Here is a 26368-nt window from a genome sequence, read left to right as displayed (position 1 = left end):
CGGCATTTTGGAATTTTGGCAAATTTTAGGGCATTTTGGGAGGTTTGAAAATTTTGAGGTGTTTTGGGTAATTTTGATGGATTGAAATGGTTTGGGGTGATTTTAGGTGAAATTGGGTAATTTGGGTATTTTTTTAAAATTTAGGGCTCCGGGTGCAATTTGGTAATTTTGGGAAAGTTTGGGGCTAAAAGGCCAAAATAGGGTATTTGGATAGGATGAGATCAACTGAAGATGCCAATCATAAAATTACCCTTATAGTACCATGAGACCAAAGAAATCTCATTTTAGATTCTCCATATATTGGTCTTAGCCCGACCTTAGCCCAGGGCTAAGGGTTTGGGGGGATCATCCGCATGAGTTTCCAAAAGAGTAGGGGAAAAAGTTAAACATGTGCAGGTTAGGGTTTAGGCCAAAAGTAGAAGTGTGTGTGTGTGGAAGACCAAGACCAGCTCACTCAGGGTTAACCCCCCCCAAACAGTCCAATGGAGACTTTTCTTGAGCTCCCCTGTACTGGCTCCACCTACTAAATGTCAGAGGTTATGACCAACATGTGGAACTTCAATAGAGCAAAGAGGCATTTGGAATTTCTAATGGTGAGAGTTCCCTTATTAGTTCTTTAGAAATAGTCAATAGAAAAATCCTATAGCTAGATCATAGGCTTCTAAGGAAGAAAGACTAGACCTCAATAAAAAGTGAGGTCAACAATATTGTGGTGTTATTACTATATTAGTATGGTGTTATTGTATGTGGGATTTGGATGTATAGTGGTGTTATTCATGTCATCATATTATGATGTTACTGTGGTGTTGTTAGTTAATGGTATGGTGTTATTGTCACATAAATTTGGTTGTACAACAATGTTATTCGTGTCATCGTATTGTGGTGTTATTACGACGTTATATTGTGGTATTATTAGTGTAATTATATGGTGTTATTGTCATACATATGTGGTCGTACAACAATGTTATTCATGTCGTCGTATTGTGGTGTTATTAGTGCAATGGTCTAGTGTTATTGTCACACAAATGTGGTGTTATTTGTGTAATCGTATTGCTGTGTTATTTTGGTGTTATTAGTATAACGATATTGTATTATTATCATACACATGTGGTTGCACAGTGGTGTTATTCATGTTGTCGTAATGTGATATTATTGTGATTGTATTGTATTGTTGTTAGTGCAATTGTATGGTGTTATTGTGTTATAAATGATGTTATTCGTGTCGTCATATTGTGGTGTTATTGCGATATTATTATGGTTGTATTATAGTGATATTAATATAAATGTATAGTGTTATTGTTATAAAAATGTGGTTGTAAATTGGTGTTTTTAGTGTAGTCTATTAAGGTGCAATTATGATACAAAAGTGGTTGTATTGTGGTGTTATTAGTGTAATAGTATGATGTTATTGTCATACAAATGTGGTTTTACAATGTTGTTATTCGTGTCGTCCTATTGTGATATTTTTGTAGTCATATTGTGGACTTATTAGTGTATTGGTATAATGTTATTGTCATACATAATACTGTGGTGATAAGATGAAAAAGTTTCTCTTCCAATACTAAATCATCAAAATCAATGCTTATATCAGTTATATAAACTTTTGAATGCAATAACAACCACAACCAAAATTACGTAAATGATCTCTGTCGACTCTTACGCCTTTTCATTATGTTCTTTCATTCATCTATATTACTTGAAAACACAAAGAACATGAGTTCACACCCTAAAGTCTAAATTCTTACGCAAGACTTCTCGAAATAACCTACACATCTCAAAATTACAAGTGCAAATGATTTCAAACAATACGAATGCATCTCGCCTGACGACCGACACTGCGAAGGATTTCAAACAAACAAATTCCTAGCTACGAAAGTTGCTCTGCAGAATCCCACCCGATGACGATAGAAAAAATGGTAATTGATTCAACCTTCAAGATTTTGTTTTCGAAGAAATGGGTTGCATTGATTAGGAATGTAAGGTTTTGTTTTCAAAGCAGTGGGCTGGTTGGTGCTGATTCCGGCCTGATCATGATCATTTATTAAAATAAAGAAGTTTTCATTTGATGTGATTTTTTATCAGCCCCAAACATTCAAACCTCGTACGTCCCTCCCCCTCTGGGTTTCATCCCAAACCATCTCCTTCGTGGCCAAACCCTCGCTATAGGGAAAAATTATTCCATACGGATCCGTAAATCACCTGATCCCTAAATCACCTGATCGAGAAAGGATCGAGAAAGGTAAATTCACTTCTTCTCTTTCACCGATTCACAGGATTTAGTAAAGCCGAGATTTTAGTACAAAATCCATGAAATCCGGATTTACAAAAGCCGCTTAATTCCTGCTCTAAATCCGTTACCAGACCGGGTGATTCATTTACAGCCTGGTCCAAATAAAACATAGGTTCGCTCCCACGGTGGCGATCGTCGATCAATTGATCGCTCGACGGGAGATTTCTCCTCCAAGCAAGGCCACACCTTGAATATAGGCGTCGTACGAGAGGAGTTGGTCTCTCACATCTTTAGCTGAAACTGGGATAGTTATTGGTTCAGGGGTTCGGTCTTTGGGAGATGGGGAACATTTTTGTGAAGAAACCCAAAATTACTGAGGTCGATCGCGCTATTCTCACCCTGAAAACTACTCGCCGAAAGCTGGCACATTACCAGCAAAAGGTTCTTTGCCGTTCTTGCACTCCATCTCTCTCTTACATTTCATGTTTGCCTTGTTGTCATAGATGCTTTTGTTGTTTTAATTGATATAAATCACCGATATATTGATTTTATTTTATTATCATAAAAATATGAATCATAAATCTCAATTTTAAATATTAATATAAAATAAAGTTTTGAAATATTATTCTATTTAAGCATTCACTTAAAATTTAAGTACATCATTAGGATCAAGATTCATATGGCCTCATTCTCTCTTTTATCATCTTAAAAAAAATCATCATATTTATCATATTTTGATTTTATCTCATTGTCACTTCTATATCTTATTCAATTATTATAGTTTTTTTCTTACTTTCTATATCAATCTATATTAGATTCAATATAATTTAAAATAAAAGGACAAATTAACAACACACTAAAATGATAATACTTATATATACTTATATTATGTTTTGATCTTTTGAAGATATTGTATATGATATATTAAAAATTAAATATACATAATGACATCTAATTTACATTAATAATATAATATTATAGGGATAATGACACACATTGCACCCGAAATATTGCTATTTACAAAATCTGGTACTCGGATGATATATTTGAACTATCGAACCGATGTAGTTATGTGTGCCACAATCAGATCATTGGAAATTTGATAAAAATGAAACACATGAGTTGGGGTTTTATCATGAATTTGGATATTTGGGGGAGAATTTGAAAAATGGGTGAAAGACGGTGCTAGATTTGTAAATAGCAATACTTTTGGTGCTATGTATGTAATTGCACCCATATTATATACATAATCTGATTAAAGCACTACCTGAAATGCCTCAAATTCCTCGTGTCATTAAAGCATCGAGTCATTATAGCCTGACGGAACACTAACTAGAAAAAAAACCGTCTAAGTCTCTGTTGACCATGAGATTTAAGTTTTTAGATGATTTTTGTGCGTATTAGTTTGTGGCATGCCTCAAGATGTACTTCTCAAATGCTTTTCCAAACAAGGTTTATAAGTTTGCATAACAATAGCTTGATATGTTTTCCAGAATCATATTTTCTTTACTTTTGTTTAAATTAACTCAATTTAGCCATAAGCCTCAGATTGGTTTCTTATTTAGCATTCTTGGGTTGGACATTTGGACATGGTGGTTGGAGGGTAGGGCGTGGGAGTGGTGTGGAATTGAGGCATTTCATGGCTTCTAACATTTTTTGTTTTGGTATTCAAACTTTTCAGAGAACCAAAACATAACTTCCAAAAGTTTATTTTTTTTTAAAACTAGGAGCTTATGCTGTGACATGTATGTACCAAGTGCAGCAAAGTAGATCCTGTCCCACACAATTAAGCAAGGGATAATTAATGAATCTTTAAACATTTTCTGAATCATAGCTTGGTGGTTAACCAAATTGCAAATTTTGAGTATTGCGCTATGGAAGGCTGAATGAATAAAAGAGGAAGGAGATCAGTTCTTCTTACTCTAATTTTTTTTTGATTCATTTTCTGGATCTCATTTTCCTTCTTCCTTTGAGTATTTTTTAGTCCACTTCTCTCTATTCTGTGTTTTTTCCTGAATATCTTCTTATTTCTTTTTCATGTCTCATTGATTCTTTCATTAGATTAAAATCTCCATTCACTTAAAATTTTTATACTATTTCCTCTGAAAACTCTTTTGACATGTAGATACCTTTGATAACATTATAGTTTTTATTTTTTGTTTTGTTTGTATGGAAACTGCTATAATCTTTGAAGGCGCCTTTATGTTTTGTTTGCTACTGTTCATACGATTAAGAATTTATATGATATATTCTTTTGGAGAAATCAGCAGTTTTATTTGCATTTTGTTAAGTTAATATGCAAAAAAAAAGAAATTAGGTATACATGCAAATGTGGGAAACAAAATTATTTGTGTTGCACACTCACTTGTCTCATCTGGTAATATTGATTGTTTATTGACGCCGTACTTGTTTACTACCATCCTGTTGGAGTTCATTGTATGATCTTAGGTTAAATTTTATCGATTTGTTTCTACCATCCTGTTGGAGTTCATTGTATGATCTTAGGTTAAATTTTATTGATTTGTTTTGGTTTTTTTAATTGATTGTAAGCCTTGCTTGGGACTTTTGATCTTTCAAGCATTTTTATTTAATAATTCTCTTAAATCTTTGTTAATGTTGTTGACATTTCTCTAGTAGTCCAGTTTTAAAATTTGGAATGTGTCATCAGTCTTCTGTTTTCTGCTTGATTTTGCCCTTGAAGAAAACCGTTATCCAACAAATAGATCGGAAATATTTGTGGTTGTGAAGATTGTATTTTCACCTACTATTGCTTCAAGATTTTCTTGATTAATGTTTTTGCAGCTTGATGATGTTATTGAAGCTGAGAAGGAAGCTGCAAGGGAACTAGTTCGGCAAAAGAGGAAGGATAGGGCCTTGCTTGCTTTGAAGAAGAAGAAGGCCCAAGAAGAACTATTGAAGCAAGTTGATGGCTGGCTCATTAATGTTGAGCAACAGGTATAAAATAAAATTTTGAGCTGCACTATTGTTTTATTTGTGATTATATAAATAAATAAATAAATATATATATATATATATAAACAAAGTTTATAAAAATGTCAATTTAGTTTAAGACTCTTTTAATGGGGGCTAAAATAGTCCTCCATGGGGTCTATTGCAGCCCATATTAGAACTCTGCAGGGACTAATTTGACACTTTATATGTAATGTATATATGAATAGTTTTTATGAACTGTTTTCATTTAAAATACTAATTAATTATGATTTTGCAGCCCATATTAGAACTCTATAGGGACTAATTTGACACTTTATATAATAGTTTTTATGAACTGTTTTCATTTAAAATACTAATTAATTATGATTTTCTTATTTGTTATGTATTGATTGTTTATTTATAGTTGGCAGACATAGAACTTGCTAGCAAGCAGAAGGCTGTGTTTGAAAGTTTAAAGGCAGGGAATAATGCTTTGAAAGCTATTCAAAGTGAAATAAACTTGGATGATGTCCAGAAATTGATGGATGATACTGCTGAGGCAAAGGCATATCAAGATGTGAGTTTGCTTTTATATCTTTCTTTTCCTCTGCAATATTATATTTTCAGCTTTGATGCTCTTTTGTATAAGAGATAAATTAAATATAGTCCATTTTATGAATAGGCCCGCATGATGTTGTTTGTTGGGGTAAGCATGTTTTGTATAAAAAATCAACCGTAAATAGAATAGCTTCACCCAAAGCATTCAAATTAGTTATATAAGTCTTCATGAATCTTATATAGTTTATTTGCTGTTTGTCAATGGCTAACCACTTTTATCTTAGAAGGAAAGGCATGCCACTAAAAGGGTGAATTATGGTTAAAAGTATTTTTTTTTAGATAAAGCGCTTCATTTCTAGCATGTTCTTATTGAATTTCCTTGGGTCTAATACGAAAACTTGTATTAATATTTATTGAGGTTAAATACAGCGTCCAGAATCATTTTGTAATGCGAAAACTTTCAATTGAATTGCAGAATCACACTTTTTGTCGTGCTTTTAAGACTAGCTCTTTCAGAAGATACCCATTTTACGACTCCCCTCAACATGATCTTCCATTCAAAATAATTTTTATGGTTTTTAACTTTTGAGTTTCTAATAATCCTCTTTTGTGCTATATCCCATTTTCTGTCGACAATTAGACTAATACTTTTGTTGGACTTTGGCTGAGAATAGATAGTTAGAATTCAATTTCATTTTTCTTATTTACTCCCTGCGTTTACTGTTTGTCACTGTTTGTTCTAGTTATCAGCAATATATAGGGTTCTTTCTGGCACACTATGTTCCAGGAAAAATAGCTTCACATGCAAATTAGTTTTCTAATAGCTTTAGGTTTTATTTTTATTTTAGAAGTGGAAAGCCTTGCTGTTTTTTTTTTTGTGGGAAATAATGGCTTCTTAATTTCCAAGTTACATTTATGCCTTTCAACTTATTATTCCTTATTTTTTAAAAAATTTCAGTCATTTTTTCATCTTATGTTTTATTTGTTCGTGAATTTATTTTTGCTTTAAACGCCACTGTCTTTATTAAGCATTTGATTTTCCCCTCAAAATACAATTTCAGATGTCACTTGCAGTATTGTTTGTAGGAATTTATATCTTAACTATTAGCTTTCATTATAATTTTCTAGTACTTAAGTACATATCAATAAAATTTATTGGTTGTGTGGTTTATATATAAAAATTGTAGAATATGTATCCTTTAGGAGGTTCATATGTAGTTGCTGTTTGGGTTCAATTTCTATTTTTTTTATTTTTAATTGGTTTTTTTTTTCTTATGTTTTGAGTTAAAATAAAATTATCTGCATTTATCTTGTATGTATATTTTCTTTAAGAAAAATTTCTTCCCCTAAGTTTATTGTGTCCTCCCTTTATATTGTCGACTCCACCACCGACCCATGTAGATTTGAAGGAGCCTCTATGTCAGCTGGAACCTCAATTAACTTACCAAACACCCATGCCTTACAGATCCAACTGCTTTAAGATTTTTAAAAACGCATAAAATCTGCTTGTCAACTCAAACCTAATCTCTAATTGGAGGAAATTCCTCATCAGTTTGCCCTTCTTGAAACAATTCAGTTTCGATGAATAGTTCAGTTGATATTTGTCGACAATTGTAGGCATAATTATTTCACTTACTATATATAAATTTATGAATCATCACCCATAAACATGTCTTCCCATTTTCTAAGATATTTTTGGTGTTTTTCCATTTGTAATGGACATAATTTTAAAATAACTTCTGGAATAAAATAAGCATAAAAATTTGAGAGTTATATAAGTGATATGTTGGATGTGAATCCTGGAGGATGTCTAAGTGGAGAATTATCCAAGGCATTTTTTGAAAATTTATGATATTAATTTAGATCAAATGCAGTAAAAGCAAGCCTATAATTTAATAGGATTTTTACCTTACACAACCATCTTAACTTATTTTATGACTTTATACAGTATCATATTTCTAGCTATTTATTTCTCTAGGCTTTTTATTGGATACTTTACTGGATTTAAATAAACCATTATCTTCTCACTTTGATTGAATATTACGTATGTTTTGTTCACTTTGTAGCTGCTTTGTAATTTTTATACGTTAAAACCTTAAAGTTTTTTCAAATATTTTCTTGCAAATTATGCATATAACTAGTGGATGGTGTAATATGATGAGCATGCAATGATTATGTGTAAACATTAACGTGTTTGTTAATTGATGCACTAAATTAACATTTTGATAATAAGATGATGAGAATGTAAAATTTATATTTATTAGATTTCATTTAATTATTTTTTGATTACTAACCTATATAGACAGTTTATTTAAAAAATATCTCAAACAATTAGAAGATTAGCCTTGATGAATTATATATTTTTATTTTAACCATAAATATGGATATTTGAATTTCATAATTTACGGAAGGTTGTTTTCATAAATATGTTCGTTGATATGCCAACAAAAATTTAGTTCTCCACGAGACATTACCCTTGCAATGCAAGTGATGACAAACAACTACAACAACAAAACTTTTATCCCACTAAGTGGGTCGGCTAAATGCGTGGAGTCGGCTAAATGAATTCTTTTTCTCCATTGCGTTCTATTTAGTGTCATATTTTCATTTAATTCTAATAAATTAAGATCATTTTTTATACAATATGCCCAAATCTTCCTAGGTTTACCCCTCCCTTTCTTAAACATAAGTCGAATCTAAAACGTCTACTCTTTTAATCGGATCATCAGATGGTCGACGTTTAATGTGACCCAATCATCTAAGACCTCTCTTTCTAATTTTGTCCGTCATTGGAGCTACACCAACCCTATCACGGATAAATTCATTCCGCACTTTGTCTCTAAGTGTAAAGCCACTCATCCACCTAATTATTCTCATTTTGGCAACACTTAACTTAGTTTTATTCTTCTCTTTTAAAGGCCAACATTCAACGCCATTGAGCATTGCAGGTCTCACCACCATCCTATAAAAATTTCCTTTCAGTCTAAGCGGTACTTTTCTATTACACGATAGGCCCGAAACATTCCTCCACTTCAACCAACCAACTTGAATTCTACTAATAACATCCCATCAATATCACCATCACTTTGAACAATAAACTCGAGATATCTAAAGCGTTCACACCTTTTAATAATTTGATAACCCATAGTTACAATTTCGTCACTGGAGCTACTAATACTAAAACATGTATTCAGTTCTAGTACTACTCAAACGAAGGCCTTTAGACTCCAAGGTAGACCTCCATAAATCATGTTTTTCTTGAGTTTTTTCTCTCATCTTATCCACGAGAAGGATATCATTAACAAAAAGTATACACCACGGTACATCCTCCTGTAAGTTTCTAGTAAGACCATCCATAACTAAAGTAAAAAGATACGGGTTAAGAGCCGATCCCTGATTTAAACCAACAAAAATAGGAAAATATTTTTTCAATCCTCTTTCTGTTTGAACACAAGTAACAACTCTTGTATACATATCTTTAATGACTTGAATATAACTCATATCACCCTTCTTCTCAAGAATTCTTCAAAGGATATCTCTTGGAACCTTATCGTAAGCTTTTTCTAAATCAATAAAAATCATATGTAGATCATCCTTATTATCTCTGAACTTCTACATCAATCCTCTCAATAAATATATTTCTTCCATGGTAGACCCACCCGACATAAATCCAAATTGATTATGAGATATCTTTGTAATGCGACTTAACCTATGTTCAATTATCTTCCCATAATTTTAAAGTATGACACATCAACTTAATTCTTGTGCATCCCCTTTAATTATAAAAAATGGGGACCAAAATACTCTTCCTTCACTCCTCAGGCATCATTTTAGTTTTTAAAATAATATTAAAGAGTTTAGTAAGCCAAGAAACTCCCAAATCTCCTAAATATTTTCATGCTTCAATTGGGATATCATCAGGTTTTACAGACTTTGCACCCTTTGTTTTCTTTGAGGCCTCCTCAATTTCCTTCTTACTAATGCAACGGTAAAAATGAAATATTTTGCTATTATTAACTATATTAAGATCACTAAGGTTGATCGTATTTTCCGAAACTTCATTAAAAAGTTTATCAAAATAACTCACTGATATATTTTTAATATCTTTTTCTAAGAAAAACATTTTTTGATTTTCATCTTTAATGTATTTTACTTGAGTTAAATCTTTTTTTTTCTTTTCTCTTTGTTTGACTAGTTTATACATATATTTTTCACCCTCCTTAGTATCTAATATATTATAAAAATCACTAAAAGCAGATTTTTAGCATTACAGATTGTCTCTTATACTCCCTACGGGCCGTTTGATAATTTTTACAATTTTCTGAGCTTTTACATTTAAACTAATTTTTATAGCTTAACTTCTTTTATTTTATCTTTTCTTACTTATTATTATTCCACCACCAACTATTTTTATTATAGAACTTTTTCTTTTGATTCTCCAAGTACAACTTTTGCCTTATAATAAATTTTAAGTTGTATTATAAAGAATCTTGCTTGAATTGAAGTGATTGAAATTTGAGTACAACAACAACAACAACAAAGCCTTAATCCCATTACGTGTAGTCGGCTACATGAATCCTTTTTCTCCATTGCGTCCTATTTAGTGTCATATTTTCATTTAGTTCTAGTAAATTAAGATCATTTTTAATACAAGAAACCCAAGTCTTCTTAGATCTACCTCTGTCTTTCTTAACACAAGTCAAATCTAAAACATCTACTCTCCTAATCGGATCACCAAATAGTCGACCTTTAATGTGACCAAACCATCTAAAGACGACTTTCTCTAATTTTGTCCGTCACTGGAGCTACACCAACCCTATCACGGATATATTCATTTTGCATTTTGTCTCTAAGTGTAAAGCCACGCATCCACCTAATCATTCTCATCTCGGCAACACTTAACTTATTATTATGCTTCTCTTTTGAAGGCCAACATTCAGCGCCGGATAAAATAAATTTGAGTAAATAAAATAAATAAAAATATAAATAAATTTATATCACAGTGTACAATGCACTTGTCTAATTATTAAAAATGCTGAATAATAAGTAGTTAAACATATTGAATTCAAATTTAAATGTAATCTTATTTGATGTATTCCTTAAATGTCAAATAAGAAAGTTGCAGTTTTCAGTTTTAATTGAAATTTTAAGGAAATAAGATATATGTTGTGATGATCAAATATTAAATAAAAACATTTGTATTTTTTTCAAATCAAATTTTTTAACCTAATGACACGTGATATTAGAAAAACTAGTGACTACCTTTTTAAAATCATAATTATATTATGTGTCTTCTAATAAATATTTCTTGAATTCAAATTTAAAAATGTGTAGATAGCTATTGATTTCACTTTTGTCTCACTCATAGGCTCAAATTTGCATACACTTTTTGGCTATGAGTCTTCATATTCTAAAACATTTTGGCATAACATACATTCGATAATTTGGATTTAGAACTATTCAATTATGATAATGTCTTAGTCGCTTATGCACCTCTTCCACTTTCAGAGTCTAGTACATTAGATCTAAGTGAGTTCATCCACTCTGTCGTTCCGCGCACGCACGTTAAGCTTGACTTAATGAGTTATTCCATTTTTACTTGGTTGATTTCAACATAAATTTTGAATTGATCGATTCTTCATTTTCAGATCGATTACGCACATCCTGTTGTGATTACATGCTTTGCTCAATTATGCATCTCAACGCAATCACGATTTATGTTTTATCGTCTATTGCAATCTAAGTTCGATAGTGTCTTTTTTGCCACAACCTCGATCTCCATTTGATGCTGGTATCGCTCCACAATCTTTATCTCTGTTTGCAATAGCAATCTTCATTTGACAGTGTGAATCCCCCTGCAATCACGATTAATTTGACTTAATTAATTAATGTGCATGTGAAAGTTGTCTCAAATTTTGATGGGATCAAATAATGAAATTATTATATTGAATTGTTTTAGACTAATTTATTTTTATCAAATCTAACATTTAATCCATCCGAACCACTTTAAATTGTGAAGCTTACAATTCAGTTGCCTATCAAAATTCGCTTGCAAAGTATTCTCTGGAGATGCATCCATTAATGTTTTAAAATGTTATGAGCCATCCGACTGGCCTTTCTGGAAGCTTTCATTTTCAACCCCTCCGCCTTAGCTCCTACATGTTAGTCCTTCACCACTCAGAACATAACATTTGGTTTCTACTTCTAACCTATGCCTCCCATAAGACACTCATTTTTTAATCTCCACCACTGCTTGATTGGCCAAACAATCCCTTAATTATAACATCTCATGCGTCGTAGCCTGCTTCCTAATGGATGTAGCCAATTCCTTTACTTCTAGCTGCAATAATTCATGATCTTAATGGTCTTCCCTCCAAATTTCCGTGCTGAGATTTAACACATTGCCTGCAGCTGTACTCCTAGCCAACTGCCGGCCATACCTTTCCATGCAACATCTTATAAATACATTCTACACGACCTCTGCTAGACGTCCACCAAATTATCACAATAATACAACTGCCTAATTGCTTCAGCATATGCTTAACAAGGACTCCAATGTCACTTTGCCTCCCAACCTGGGCCACACGTGGCACTATAATACACATACTCAACTTAACCTCTTGTCTACGTTCCTAGGCTGCTGCCTTATTTTACTACTCACAAGAAACTCACGGATTATCCCATAGTATGATAGTAACTTGTCCTTTAACCATCAATCCTAACTGTTAGACCACACAACTACCTACATCTCTCTAGCATGTATACCCAAACACCTATATCTCCTCGCCTAGCATAGATCCCAATTAATGTGCCTATTCGCTATAATCATAAAAGATTTTGTGATTAGAACTGTATGATAATTTCACCAGCATCAACTTCTTACTTCTTTTTTCTTGAACAGTATTCCACTGGCACATTTTAAGCTGCATCATCCAACCACATTTGCTTGAGCTCATTTGATTATGGTTTTTGACGACTTGTACATTGCTTGTCATCGAGCTTGCATTCTCTTACTTGATTATTGATTTTTGTAGCAGAGCATGCTAGCATATTTGGATTTGTCGATTCACATATACACATGAATATTTATCTCGGCATTTACTGCTCGCAGGTATGCATTCATTTCTCACCACTCAATCCCTTAGCTAGCCTAATAAGCTCTCTTGATGGGTCATGTGGTTTAGAATGCTACTTGTAATTGTGAGCCCAACTCTAAGGCCCGATCCTATTTTTCACATCTCATCTACCATATTAAGGGTCTTTTTGAGCTTTGTGGCACTATAAGATTCAATTGTAAGTCCTATCGTTTATGTCTTTCTTACTATCGTAAGAGGATTTTTGGGATCCTTGATACCACTAAATTAAGCGGTAAGTCACATTAAGAAAATTTTTGGGATCCTCAATTCTACAAAATCATGCTGTAAGTCCTTATCACAAACGACTCGATGGTTTGAAATTACTAAGATCAGAATAGATTGTTAGATGTTGATTAAAATTTAATTATTATCTCTATACATATTCAAAGAGTTTCCCGAATCCAAAAATAATTGAAGTGTCACTAAAGACAAAATAAAAGTGTTATACATTTCTCCTCTCTCTCTCTCTCACGCACACACACACACGCACATGAGACGCCATTTTCTTACAACATAAACTTTCTACTAGATTTATACACTTATATACAACTTAACAAATAAAATATAAGTACCCATTAATGCTACATTCTTTCTAAAATAGATGGGAATCTGTAAGACTTATTATTACTATTTTACCTTCATATTTCTACTTGACAAACTCATCCAAATGTTATAAACTAATATGTACCAAACTACAGGAGTGGAAATCTTGGAATGTACACTAACTTAAATTAATATTATCTCATTTGTAACTTAGACAAGTTTTAGAGTTAGGATTACCTCTCCTTTTGCTTGTTGTTTATGCATGTTCAACCCTAATAAAAAAAATTATTGTTTATTAAAAAATATTAATATTATTAATCAAATATTCTAAAGTATTTTAAAATTTTGAGTTTTAGTAGAGAATAAATTGATTTTGCTTTGGGAAAGTAAGTCTGGCATGATTTAAAATGATCATTTGTTTATAGAAGTGAATTAAAATATAATTAAATATTGATGTATGATAGATGTATTTTAGTAGTAAGAATTCATTTATTGTATATATTTTAAAGTTAATCGTAATATTTGATTTATTGGGGTTTATTGAGGTCATATTGGTTTTGAGGATATAGACTGAAATTAGAATTCAAATTTGAAATGGATAATTATATTCCTAAATTTCAATATAGTTTACTATTAAATTTTTTTCTGTCACTTATAGATTTTTGCTTCAAGTACATCATACTTATGTTATATGTTTATTCATTTTATTTTGTGATTAATCTCTCATTTTATTAAAAATTAAACATGTATATCAACATTACTTCAATGCTTGCATGCCACCTCAGACAACAATGAAATTAAGATCACGCATTGTTGTGCCGAAAGGGGGATTGATCAGCTAGGGAGCGAGTATGTGTCTTTTCATCTCAAATAATAGTGGATTTGTACTAAATCCTTTGGTGATGATAAGGAAAATATCAGCTAGGGGTGAGTGCTCCTGAAATGGATGTATGAGTTAAAATATATTCATTAAAATATGTTTTTTCTATAACTTTATAGGAAAGATCAACATGCATATTATTTTTTTTAACTACTTCTGTTTAGAAGTATAATTATCTAACTAGGTTATCTTAGATAATTCATTATGTTATTTATTTAAATAATTCAGGTTCAAATGAGTGAAAGAAGAGGACAATATATCGTAGATAGAACACTAGAGAAATGTAATTTATTTTAACTTTGGTTTAGATTTTATAGTATTATGCTCTTTCATTACTTCAGATTTAGAAAATTCTTAGAATGTTTAATGAGAATGATTTCAATTGTGTTTTAGAGATAATAGTGCAATTTTAAACACTGTCCGACTGTTTATTTTCTCGTTTGTAATTTTAATTTATTGGGCTAGATCATGATAGTCCCAACTTGTGTATTGTCTTCACCATATGGAGGAGATGCCATTTTTTCCACCTTTCAGCTTCAGCTTGGGTGTCTCTATCATCATTGACATATACAATCACATAGTACTATATGTCATAATGGAAGTGGAGTGTGACTTTAGTTTGCCAACTTAGGACTAAGTTTACTCCCATGGTTTGTGAGATTTCTTGGATATGATAACTTATAGTTGCTAATAGGGATTCTTAAATCACCTTATGAGTAAGTCAACAAAGTGCATTGATAACCCCGAGTTATGGACCCATGGGATCATGATGGGGATGTCATTTTATTTGATAGGTTAGCCTCCACCTTTCTATCATTTGATCATTTCCCTCTATAACCATCTTGGTTGTGAAGCTCCTGATGCCCCAGCATTAGACACTCTTAGGCATGAGTTTAGAGTTTTTGATCTGATACGATTAGGTTGTCAGTACCATTGTGGAAGTTTTTTCACTGTGTGGAGAAGATATTCTTCATAGCTCAATAGTCACAAAATTTAGGGCCTATATTGATTCTAAAATCTAAGACTCTTTATCCTTATGCTTGTGAGATTTCTTTGAATGATGCAACCGATGGATTATTGATAAGGGTTCTTTGATTAAGTTGGGTTGATTTCTTTCTGAGCCACAACAACTTGGGATGACTTATTTATGAGATCCATATAGGGTTTGGTTCTTCTCACTTCATTCTTCCCTACATCTTCCATGCCCCGTCGCATGACACTAAGTCTAATTTTTAGCATTTTCTTTTGTTCATATGAAATTGTAAGCTATTTGTGTATGTTTCTAATGTGGGAGTGTTCTACAAGATCACGGGATGGGCAACCCGTGATCTCGTCAAGGGATTTCCATGGTCTCGTCACAGGTTTCTACAATTCTTGGCTCTGCTGGTTGCAGCTCTCTCGATCGAGGGAGTAATAGGCCACAAGTTTTGCACAATTTCGAATCCCCGTGATCGTGAGATGGGAACATGACTGCCGACTTTCAAATTTCGCATTTTTTGTTTTTGATTTCTTTCATATTTCTCTATCCCAATTGGATTTTTTTTATGAGAATACTATTTTATCTTGTTATTCTTTGTTTGTGAGTTTTGGAGATTGGAATATACGATTTCTACGCTAATGGAGTACTATTTCTTTTTTCCTTTTGTAAGTGGTGTATTTGTATCTTGCTTAGGAACAAATTATGTAGCCTCCTCACCACTTGTACCTTGTTGATTCGCTGTTGGATTTCTATGTCCCAGCTGTTGAATGATGCTTATCACCTTCCAAGCGTTGTGACCTCACTTATTTTCGTTTTCTCACTATTCCACAATTTCCTCCACATAAAATAAACTTTTCAAATACTTTGTTGGAGCCCTAGAATAGTATCATTTAGTATCAGAGCTCGACAAGCTTTAGATTTTTGTAGGGTTTGTCTTTTTTGTCCCAATCAAAAAGAAAAAAATCCCCTAATTATTTCTTTTGCAATTCCTAACCTCAACGCTAAAATTTTCAAAATTCAACTTTCTTATTTCCACAAATTTTGTGTCGACACCTATCTCTAAATTTTAAATAACCTATCAACCTTAATTTACAATCCTACATCTATCGAAAATTTGATCAGGAGGAAAGGATGCCATGCCGCCAAGGAGGAACCTTCAAAAAGGTGTCCAAGAGCTTATTATGGAAGATATGCAGTGGAAAAATTTTCAACTATAGCAGATACTTGCTGCCTTTGAGAGGTGACAATCTGATGAGGTTATCCATAACCACAACAGTGAATCACCATATTGATAGGAGGAAGTGAATCTATTACACCTAGTAGTTTCCAATGATAAAGAACTAATACCCCAAAGATTTAACATGGAATATTGGAAGAAAAGCCAGGAAAGGTGGATTTATCAGATTGTGACGGTCATATGGATCCAGATAAATTTATCGAGGGGCTCCAAACAGTGGAAGAAGTGTTTGAATATAAGGATGCTTCACTTGACAGTAGGGACAAAATAAATCACCATATTGATAGGAGGAAGTGAATCTATTCCACCAAGTAGTTTAAAATGATGAAGAACTAATACCCCAAAGATTTAACATGGAATATTGAAAGAAAAGCCAGGAAAGGTGGATGAATCAGATTTTGACGGTCACATGGATCCGGAAAAATTTATCGAGTGGTTGCAAACAGTGGAAGCAGTGGTTGAATATAAGGATGCTTCACTTGACAACAGGGACAAAATAACAACCATCAAGTTTAGGAAGAACACTTCATTGTGGTGGGAGAACTTGAAGGGCCTTTGCCAGCGTGTGCGAAAAAAATTACCATCTGGTCTAAAATGGAAGGAGAGATGTAGTGCAAATAATTTTCACCGCATTGTCGACAAAGATATGTTCATAAGACTCCACCACTTGTGTCAGAGAGATTATTCTGTGGAGGACTACGCAACTAAATTTGATTAACTCATGTTAAAATGTGAGTTGGGGAACCAGAAGAGCGCCAGGAGAAAAGTAGTTTAGAGTGGAGAAAACATTTAGACCTCCAACACCACCAAATCCGCCCCAACAAAAAAGCACCTCAAGTGCCATGATTTTGGGCATGTTGCATTTGATTGTCTAAACAAGAGGGTCATCTATTCACTGATAGAGTGCAACTGAAGAAATGAACAGTGATAAAGGAGATATTGAAGTAGGGAGGATGCAAGGGAGGAGTACCAACTATCAACTGATGAGAGAGATATCAATTATTCAATCTGAGACTATGGTAGATATGCGAGTAGGATTAACATTGATTTTCCTAGAAGATAATGAGTTTAAGGAGTCAATACTACAAGAGGGGCAGCCCTTGTTGGAGTCACTGGATATCCTGATCTATAATTTACCTTTTAGGTGTTTGCCACTGAGTGGGGTCTAACATATGACTGTCAAAATGGCTTGTTGTTTGTAAACATTTCATGTTCGGTTCGTTAAGAAACTCACGTTTGATTCGTTTGCTAAGTTAACTAGCTGATCACAAATAATTATTTTGGGTTCGATATATAAATAAACCAAACACAAACAAAGATATGTTCGTTCGTGTTCGGCTCATTTTAGCTTAAAATAATTATATATATATATATATAATTGATGAGTATTTTTAAAAAAATTAATTGAATACAGGGCTACCAAAATATATAATCAATAAAAATTATTAATTAAAAATATAGAATAAAAACAGGTTAAATTATAATTAAATGATGTTTTAATATAAATATAAATAATATAATTTAAATATCGTCTCAACCTTTAACATCATACAGTTAAGTGATTATGGTTGTCAAAACAATTCTTTGTTCATGAACAGATTATGTTCTACTCGCTATGTAAATAAGCTAAACATGAACACAATTTTTTTGTTCGAAATATAAATAAGCCGAACACGAATAGTGGTATTTTTTAATGATCCAAACAGGACCCGAGCTCCGGCTCGCTCTTGTTCGGCTTATTTACACCCCTGGTATAACATGCTACATATTTCATTCTAAAGTTAATTCTTCTAGATAAATTTGTTTATTGGATGTGCCCAATCAAGTACGAGAAATTGGAGAAATAGGTTACATATTTATTGGCTTGAGACTTAAGAAACCCTTTCTATATCCAATTTTAGTTCTGGTTATACCAAAAAGGGAAGTATATTTATTCTATCAAGACTTTGGAAGGACGTACTTGTTTAGGAGTTGTCTGAAATAGTTGGAAGCATGAGTATTGTAGGTTTCACCATCATCTTATAAAATTTTCATCCAAGTCTAAGTGCTACTTATTTATCACACAATAGGCTCGATGCATTTCTTCATTTCAGCCAATCAGATTGAATTCTACTAATAACTCCCCATCCATATCACCATCACTTTGACTGAGAGAGCTAAAACGTTCGCACATTTTAATGATTTGATCACTTATGGTTACAGCTCTGCCACTAAAACTACCACAACTAAAATTACATTCCATGTATTTAGTTTTAGATCTCCTCAAACGGAGGTTTTTAGACTCCAATGTAGACCTCTATATTTCACGTTTTTTTTAGCTCTTTCTCTAGCCTTATCTACAAGAAGACTATTATCAGCAAAAAAACATATGTACATCCTACCGTAAATGTTCGGTAAGACCACCCATAACTAAAGGAAAAAAATATGAGCTTATAGTCGATCCCTGATGCAATCCAACTGAAAGAGGAAAATACTTGACCAATTCTCATTTTGTTCAAGCACAAGTAACAACTCTAGGATACATATCTTTAATGAATTGAATATAAGTCATATCAACACTTTTCCTCTTTAGAACTCTCCAAAGGACTTTCCTTGGAAGCTTATCGTATGTTTTCTTTGATTAAAATTATATGTAGATCTCCCTTACTCTCTGTGTACTTCCCCATCAAATCTCTCAATAAATGTATAGCTTCCATAGTAAACCTGCCCGACATAAATCCAAACTGATTAAGAGAAATTTTTTTATTATGTCGTAACCTATGTTCAATTATCCTCCTGCATTATTTTAAAGTAATATACATTAACTTAATTCCTCTATAATTTGCACACTCTTGTGCATCATCTTTATTCTTAAAAATGGGGAACAAAATACTCTTCTTCCACTCAGGCATTTTTTTAAGCATTTCCAAACTTCAATTGAGATACCATCAGGTCCTACTGATTTTTCACCCTTAATTTTCCTTGAAGGCTCATCAATTTTTTTTTCTACTATTGCAATGATAAAAATTAAAATATTTTATTATTATTAACAATTTTAAATCACTAAGGTCAATTATGTTTTCAGAAATTTCATTGAAAATTTATCAAAATAGCCCCCCATCTATGTTGAATGTCCTCCTCTAATAAATACTTTTTGATTTTTATGTTTAATACATTTTACTTGAATTGAATATTTACTTTTCTTTTTTGTTTATTTGGCTAGTTTATTCATATATCCTAATCTATTATTATAAAGATCACTAAAAGTATAATTTTTAGCATCACAAACTGTTCTCTTAGACTCCTTTCCGACAACTTTATATATTTTCCTTGTTTTTAAAAATCTTGTTTGGGATTGTTGGGGGCCCTGTTCTTTTTTTGGTTTTTTTTTTTTTTTTTTTTGTGTTTTATTTTTGTTTTATTTTCTATTGTCTCTTTTTAAAAAATGCATTTGGTACTGTTATAGTTTATCTGTTTTTTTTTTTAAATATAAAACATGTTTAGTTAGGTATTTTTCTATTTTTTTAAAATATATGTTTTTTTAAAAAAATATATGCAGTTCTTATTACGTAAATATGTCAAACTCATATATATAGAAATTGTAATAATGCTGCATGAATAATATCAAAGTTGGCACATTCTAGGGTGTTGCCTTTTAACAAACAATAAAATCAAGAGTATTTCACACTAAAATAACTCTTTATATGTCTGATAATAAGAAAATTGACCTTTTAACCTAAAACAGAATAAATCCATCATTACATTGATAACATGCTAAGATAAACATATAAAATTTTACAAGCTAATTGGTAAACTCAATTATGTGTATGGTTTTAAACTTTTTTGGCAACATGATTTTGAAATAATGTCATATATTGCAACTGAGATTGAGAAATATTAACTTCAATAATACTTTGTGAGGCAGGAGTTGATGTAGATTCTCTTTCTCTGTCAACCATAAAATTTTCATTTCCGTACATCTCAAATAATGAATCTCCCCTCGATTGTGATCTTATAAAGTAATGTAGTGTGCAACATGCAGTAACAATAATGTTGTGTGTGTAAATCATAGGAAAATATTCTTTTAAGGATTGAAAACCTTGCTTTTAGAACTCAAAAACATCGCTCAGTAACATTTTTTGAGGAATGCCTATAATTAAAGAGTTCTTATTTTTGAGGTTGAGCACCTCCATGCTAATCACACAAATGATATATTGTTCCTCTGTATGGTATTAATAATCCTGACATATTAGTATATCATAAATTAACGATATAATATTTTCCTGTTTTCAAAAAATCACATGTATACATAACTCAATATAAATAACATTTAATAATACATAACGTGATAAAAATAAAATTGACATACCTTGTGGCATCGAAAAATTTAATTGAGGATTCGAAATACATTCTAGAAATATTCTCACATCTTTTATTTTTCCTTCCATACCGGACAATACATATGTAAACATCATGTTAAAGTCACATGCACACATTATATTTTGGATTGACTCTTTAAGCTTTCATCGATACAAAATTTGATCTTCCTTAGGTGCATGTGGAGTAACATTTGTTCCATCAATTGCACATATACAATCCTATTCAAAGAACACACATAAATTAATATTCATAATTCAAAGAATAAATAAATAATTTCTTTAAAATTTAACATTTCTTAAAAAAAAGATCATTACAATAGGAAGGAATACCTTACTCCAATTAAGGGGTACATTGGATTATACTAGATCTCAGGAGGAATCGTCTCAAATGATGGTGGAATAATAATCTCAATTCTCAAGTGAGAAATTGCCTTCAAAATCTTTCTTAAATGTCGTGAGATTGTCTCAAGTGAATGCTGAAATCGTTCAAAAATCACTTTTAAATGCTCATTATACTATACAACAACAACGTCAAAAACAACAAAGCCTGAATCCCACTACGTGTGGTCGGCTACATGAATCCTCCATTGCGTCCTATATAGTGTTGTTCCTACGTAAATGTTCATTATACTATAAAATAACATAAACATTGCAAGTTGTTTTTCCCCGGTCAGACATTTTTAGACTTTGATAAGACTTTTACGCTTCATCAACGTAGATAAATCAATAAAAACTTGAAGTTCCATTCTATAACTTTCAAAGCATCGAGCTAGATGTTCTCACAATATTTCAATTACGTACTTGCGACCTTGAGGTGTAGAAGTTTGACATGGTTCTTTTGTTAACTAGTGTTTATTATAATCATTAACACAAAGTAAGAGTGATTGTTAGTTCAAGTTCTTCAATATAATTTTCAAAATCTGAAATTGAGTCCATATATTGTTCTCATAAAATAAGAGTTCTTAAAAAATGTAAATCAAACAAAATAATAATTGACGAAATAAACTTTGCACGTGTAATCTAGAAGATAGAAATTACAATACTCTTATTCATATCCAAGTAAAGAATAAACTAAATCTCACTTAAAACAAATCATATGATCATTAGCAATGCATCGCACATTCATCTCAAGCTTTTTCAATCACAAACGTGCATCATAATTATAACCAAGCTAATAGATAAAAAATATTTTAAAAAAAAAAAAAAAAAAAAAAGCAATACCAAGTAAACATGAAACATTTAACACAAAAACACATAAGATAGAGGGCTCATAGGGTTCATCGTGATGAGCAAATAATTTTAGATTAAGAATCCAGCCTTTCCTTTTGCCATCAGGCATATGAAGAAACATCTGCATACATATTGCATATTCTTGGAACTTCTGTAAAGCATTTAAATAGGTAATGTCATCTAGGTCTTCTTTTAAATTGAGAAAGTTCATACATTCAACCAACAAAGATTCAAAGCTTCCATTAGAAGATCCAGTTGAGCTACATAATTTCTTTTCTATCATAGTAGTCCTTTTCCATCTCTCACTTACGACTTGAAGTATGGAGGCAATCACATATGAAATTGTTGTCTTTTTCACACGTTTAACATGTCATTTTTTTTATTCTTCTCCTTACATAACATCTACAGATTTTGTTTTACCCTCTCCAATCTCTTCTTTTTTTCTCAGCGCTGAAGGGATTCTAGTAGAAGGATGTTGCGAAGTTATCATTTCAGTTGTATCACCATAAATACGGCAGAGAGGCTCGTACATTAGACATCCTTTTTCTTGGGAATATTTTTGCACTTTTTATTGATCTATAAATCGGTAAGTAAACATTATGATTAATAAATATATGTAAATAATAAAATATAAATTTTGGATTGAATATAAGATGAAATAAATACTTTATATAACTAGGCCCATTCATCTTTATATGCAATCACTTGGTCTGTGGTTGCGTTATCACCAATTCCAGTCTTTTTCAATTAGTTTGAAAATTCTCGAACTAGTTCTAAGCGTATTGAACTTATTTCTCACTTGTTCTAGCTTATGTTTTCTTTTTGTAGATGATTCAAGTCCTTGCGAAATGCCTAACCATGCAACTGGACTGAAAGTAGTTGTTTGTCTATTCCCACTAATTACTTAAATTTCCTTAATTTGAATGAAGATTTGTTCATTTCTATTTGACCGTACTGCCTCTTTAGTGTTCACAATTACATCACTATTATCCATAGTCAAACTTGATATATGAGAAAGAAATGTCAGTGCACATTCAATCATTCCACACATTACGTGTATAACAAAATTTTCCTATCAATTAACACCAAAAAATTATAGGTAATACTAAAGTATAAGAAATCCCTAATAAACCATAGAATTACATATATTGCACTTGAGACATTGCTACTTAGAAAACTCCTAACATCCACATGAAATAAATACATACATAGCCATGAAACTATTACGTAGATAGCACTTGAACTTTTTTATATACCAAATTAGCATCATGTAACGACAACTATTCATATACATAGCAACAGTTCTAATGCATTTATATTTATGATTAGTAGGGTAGTAAAATCTATTAGATTTGAGGCAAAATATAGTAGAAATTAGAATTAAGATTCTAAAGTATAAAAAGTTGTTATTTTGACTGTTTGGCCTGATGTAGAGACAAAAAAAAAGGAATCTGGAGGCTGATTTAGCTGTGTTAAATTTTCAAACAGAGCCATCTACTATTTCTCTACCATTGATGCATGGATGCTACGAATACCCATGGATTCAAAATCGAATCGTTTCATGATTCATTTATCTCATCGTTGCAGATGGCAAAGATTATTCATAATGGCAAGAAGAGTTGGAAGCGAAGTATCATGTAAACCATACATTAAATTTGAGATAATAAAGAAATTTTAGGTAAGGATTTCCTAGCTAGATTATATAATCATTACATCTGCTCGGAGATGAGAACTTCTCTGCAACCCTGAGCAATAAAATCAAGGTCAAATAGAATTGTGGAAACTTTATCGAAGGGCATTAGCAATAACTTTATGCATGCTCATGCTAAAATGCTTCTCTAATACATGGCTTAATGTAATGTTGTATCAATATAATAATTTATTTTATAATTATATGTCCAAACTAGATAATATATAAGTGGATAAGTATTTGAATCATTATAAATTGCTTTATTATGCCGTAAATATCATATGCTCATCACAACATACAATGACATAATAATAGTGAGTTTGGAAGGACTAACCATCCTTAGACTTTTTTATGAAATATCATTTTTTAAGATAAAAATGAAATTTTAAATAAATATCATTGAAAATGAAAATATATTTTTAATTGCTTTAAAATACTAATAACAAAATGTTTTTCTACAATTATTTGGTTATCTTTCTGTCTTTGAAAAAACATCCTATTAATCTTCTAAACTTATCGAATATTATTCATAACTTCTGAGTGTTCCATGTAGATCCAAATTTTTTACTTCTTTGTATCTTTTTCATAGCTAATTTCACTCTTTCTTATCAAACTACAATAAACCATCTTAATTTTGTTCATATATCTTTTGGAATAAAAATACATAGAACTCTCATTCAATATTAGTTAGAAATATGGGATGTCACAACCCCCAAAATAAACCTTTACAACCTTTATAAATATTATATAGAAAGCCAATCAAATCAATTACCAATAGTTCGTACATATTACATTACATCAGAATTGTGAAAACTATGACCCGAGCAATCAAATTGAGTTAATAAAGAATTTTTTGATGATATGTGCTGTTTTTGGAGAGTCGAGCATCTCTGAAGCATCATAAATAACCATCCAAGTTAGATCCTCAATTATCTTGAAGCGAAGGCAGACATTACTTCCAACGCGATGATTAAAAAGAATTAAAATCGAACAGACAATTTATATGCGGAAGGAGAAGAACGATGGAGTTTCGGTGACCTTTGTAACTTGTGATCCCGTCGCATCCTTTCTAGCAGGAGCAAATCGCAAGTTATCGCAAGGGTTGGGGCCGAGATGGAAGGGGGGACAGTGACCTCCGTCGATGCGATCCCGTCGAAGGCTAGTGATTTGGGCCGAGAGGGAGTGATCGACAGATAGGACTGACTGGTGTGAGGAGGAAAGGGAGGGATCAGGCTTTATCGCGAGAAGGAGACGGGCCTATTTAAGGTGTTTTAAAATCTGTAAAAACATGTTTTTTCTATTTTGGATATCTTAGAAACATATGCGTTATTTCTAAAAATAAGAAAACAAGAATAAAATAAAAAATAGTTAAACTAACACTATTTTTTTGTTTGTTTTCTATTTTTTTTTTCAAAAATAAAAGCAAGAAATAAAAATTGATCCCAAACAACCCTTAAGCTTTCACACTTAAACCAATTTTTATATCAGTTCTTATGTTTTATCTTTTCTTGCATATTATTATTTCAGCTTCAACTATTTTTATTTGTAATAACTTTTTCTTTTGATTCTCCAAGCACAACTTTTGCTACTTATTTAATAGTGCTTGTGACTTTATCCTATATAAATTAACTTCTTCATAAAAATCTCAAATCTTGAATTATGCTGATAAAATTTTTTTTATTTGACTTATAGGTGCGCCCTATCTAATTCTATGACAATGTTTCATTTTATTTTTTATCATATAACTCATCATCTTAATATCCAAAACTAATAATAGATGTTAAATACTTAAATTTTTACCTGGAATGACATTGCAATCTTCACATTCTCGACGATATCTTTTTCTCATAAAAAAATAATTAACTTGAATGTTATTAGATCCATTCTTATAAGTAATAATATGTTCATCTCTTTTCTTAAATAAAGTATTTTCAATAACAAAAGCACACTAAAGTAAAATTTAATATTATATTTAACTTTGTTATCAATCACTCTAAAATTGTAATCACCATGAATATTTTTTAAATCTTCTATCACTACCAATATATCCATTTAAATCTTATTCAATAAAAATTCTTTCTTATAAGATATCATTTGTATTAATTCTTCTAGGTTATTTTAGAAATTTTCTTTTGAACCTATATTTAAACCTACTTAAGGAGTATAAACACTTATTACTTTAAAAATTTAGTATCAATAACAGTATTTAGGGCTATAACTATCTTCAATTCTTTTAATTTTTACGACATTATATTTCAAACTCTTATCTATAATTACACTTATACCATTTCTAGTGTGACTTCTACTTGAATGCTAAAGTTTAAAACCTAAGCTATCAATCTTCTTAGTCTTTTCTCCAACCGATTTAGTTTTTTGAATACATAAGATGTTTATCTTCTTATGAACCATAATATCTACTAATTCCATTAATTTACCGGTAAGAGTACCTATATTTCAAGATCCTATTCTATTGTTAGTTTCATTGACTAACTTCTTTGCCTGCATCCGTCCGTAATGTGAGAACTTTTACTTATTTGACACTGCATTTAATACATCATTTAATGAATATTCATGAAATGTAATTTCTTCAGCAGGA

The 26368-nt window shown here is 31.5% G+C and overlaps 1 protein-coding gene across 3 annotated transcripts in view; it reads left to right on the top strand.

The window, feature by feature from the left end:
• Window positions 1–2087: 2087 nt before the first annotated feature.
• LOC110036338 (vacuolar protein sorting-associated protein 20 homolog 2-like) overlaps window positions 2088–26368 on the top strand; it is a 30542-nt gene continuing 6261 nt past the window's right edge. Inside the window, exons 1-4 of one of the 3 annotated variants that reach the window (XM_020740760.1) lie at window positions 2088–2239; window positions 2552–2671; window positions 5033–5185; window positions 5586–5738. In XM_020740760.1, the coding sequence (XP_020596419.1) occupies window positions 2570–2671; window positions 5033–5185; window positions 5586–5738 (408 nt within the window). In that variant the 5' untranslated portion in view covers window positions 2088–2239; window positions 2552–2569. Of the gene's footprint in view, window positions 2240–2361; window positions 2672–5032; window positions 5186–5585; window positions 5739–26368 lie in introns of all 3 variants that reach the window. The other 2 variants (XM_020740759.1, XM_020740757.1) reach the window with 2 other exon arrangements.

Source organism: Phalaenopsis equestris, unplaced genomic scaffold, assembly GCF_001263595.1.
Source record: "Phalaenopsis equestris unplaced genomic scaffold, ASM126359v1 Scaffold205261, whole genome shotgun sequence".
NCBI lineage: Eukaryota > Viridiplantae > Streptophyta > Magnoliopsida > Asparagales > Orchidaceae > Phalaenopsis > Phalaenopsis equestris.
The sequence above is the reverse complement of the archived record's forward strand: the minus strand, read 5'-3'. Positions and strand labels throughout refer to the sequence as shown.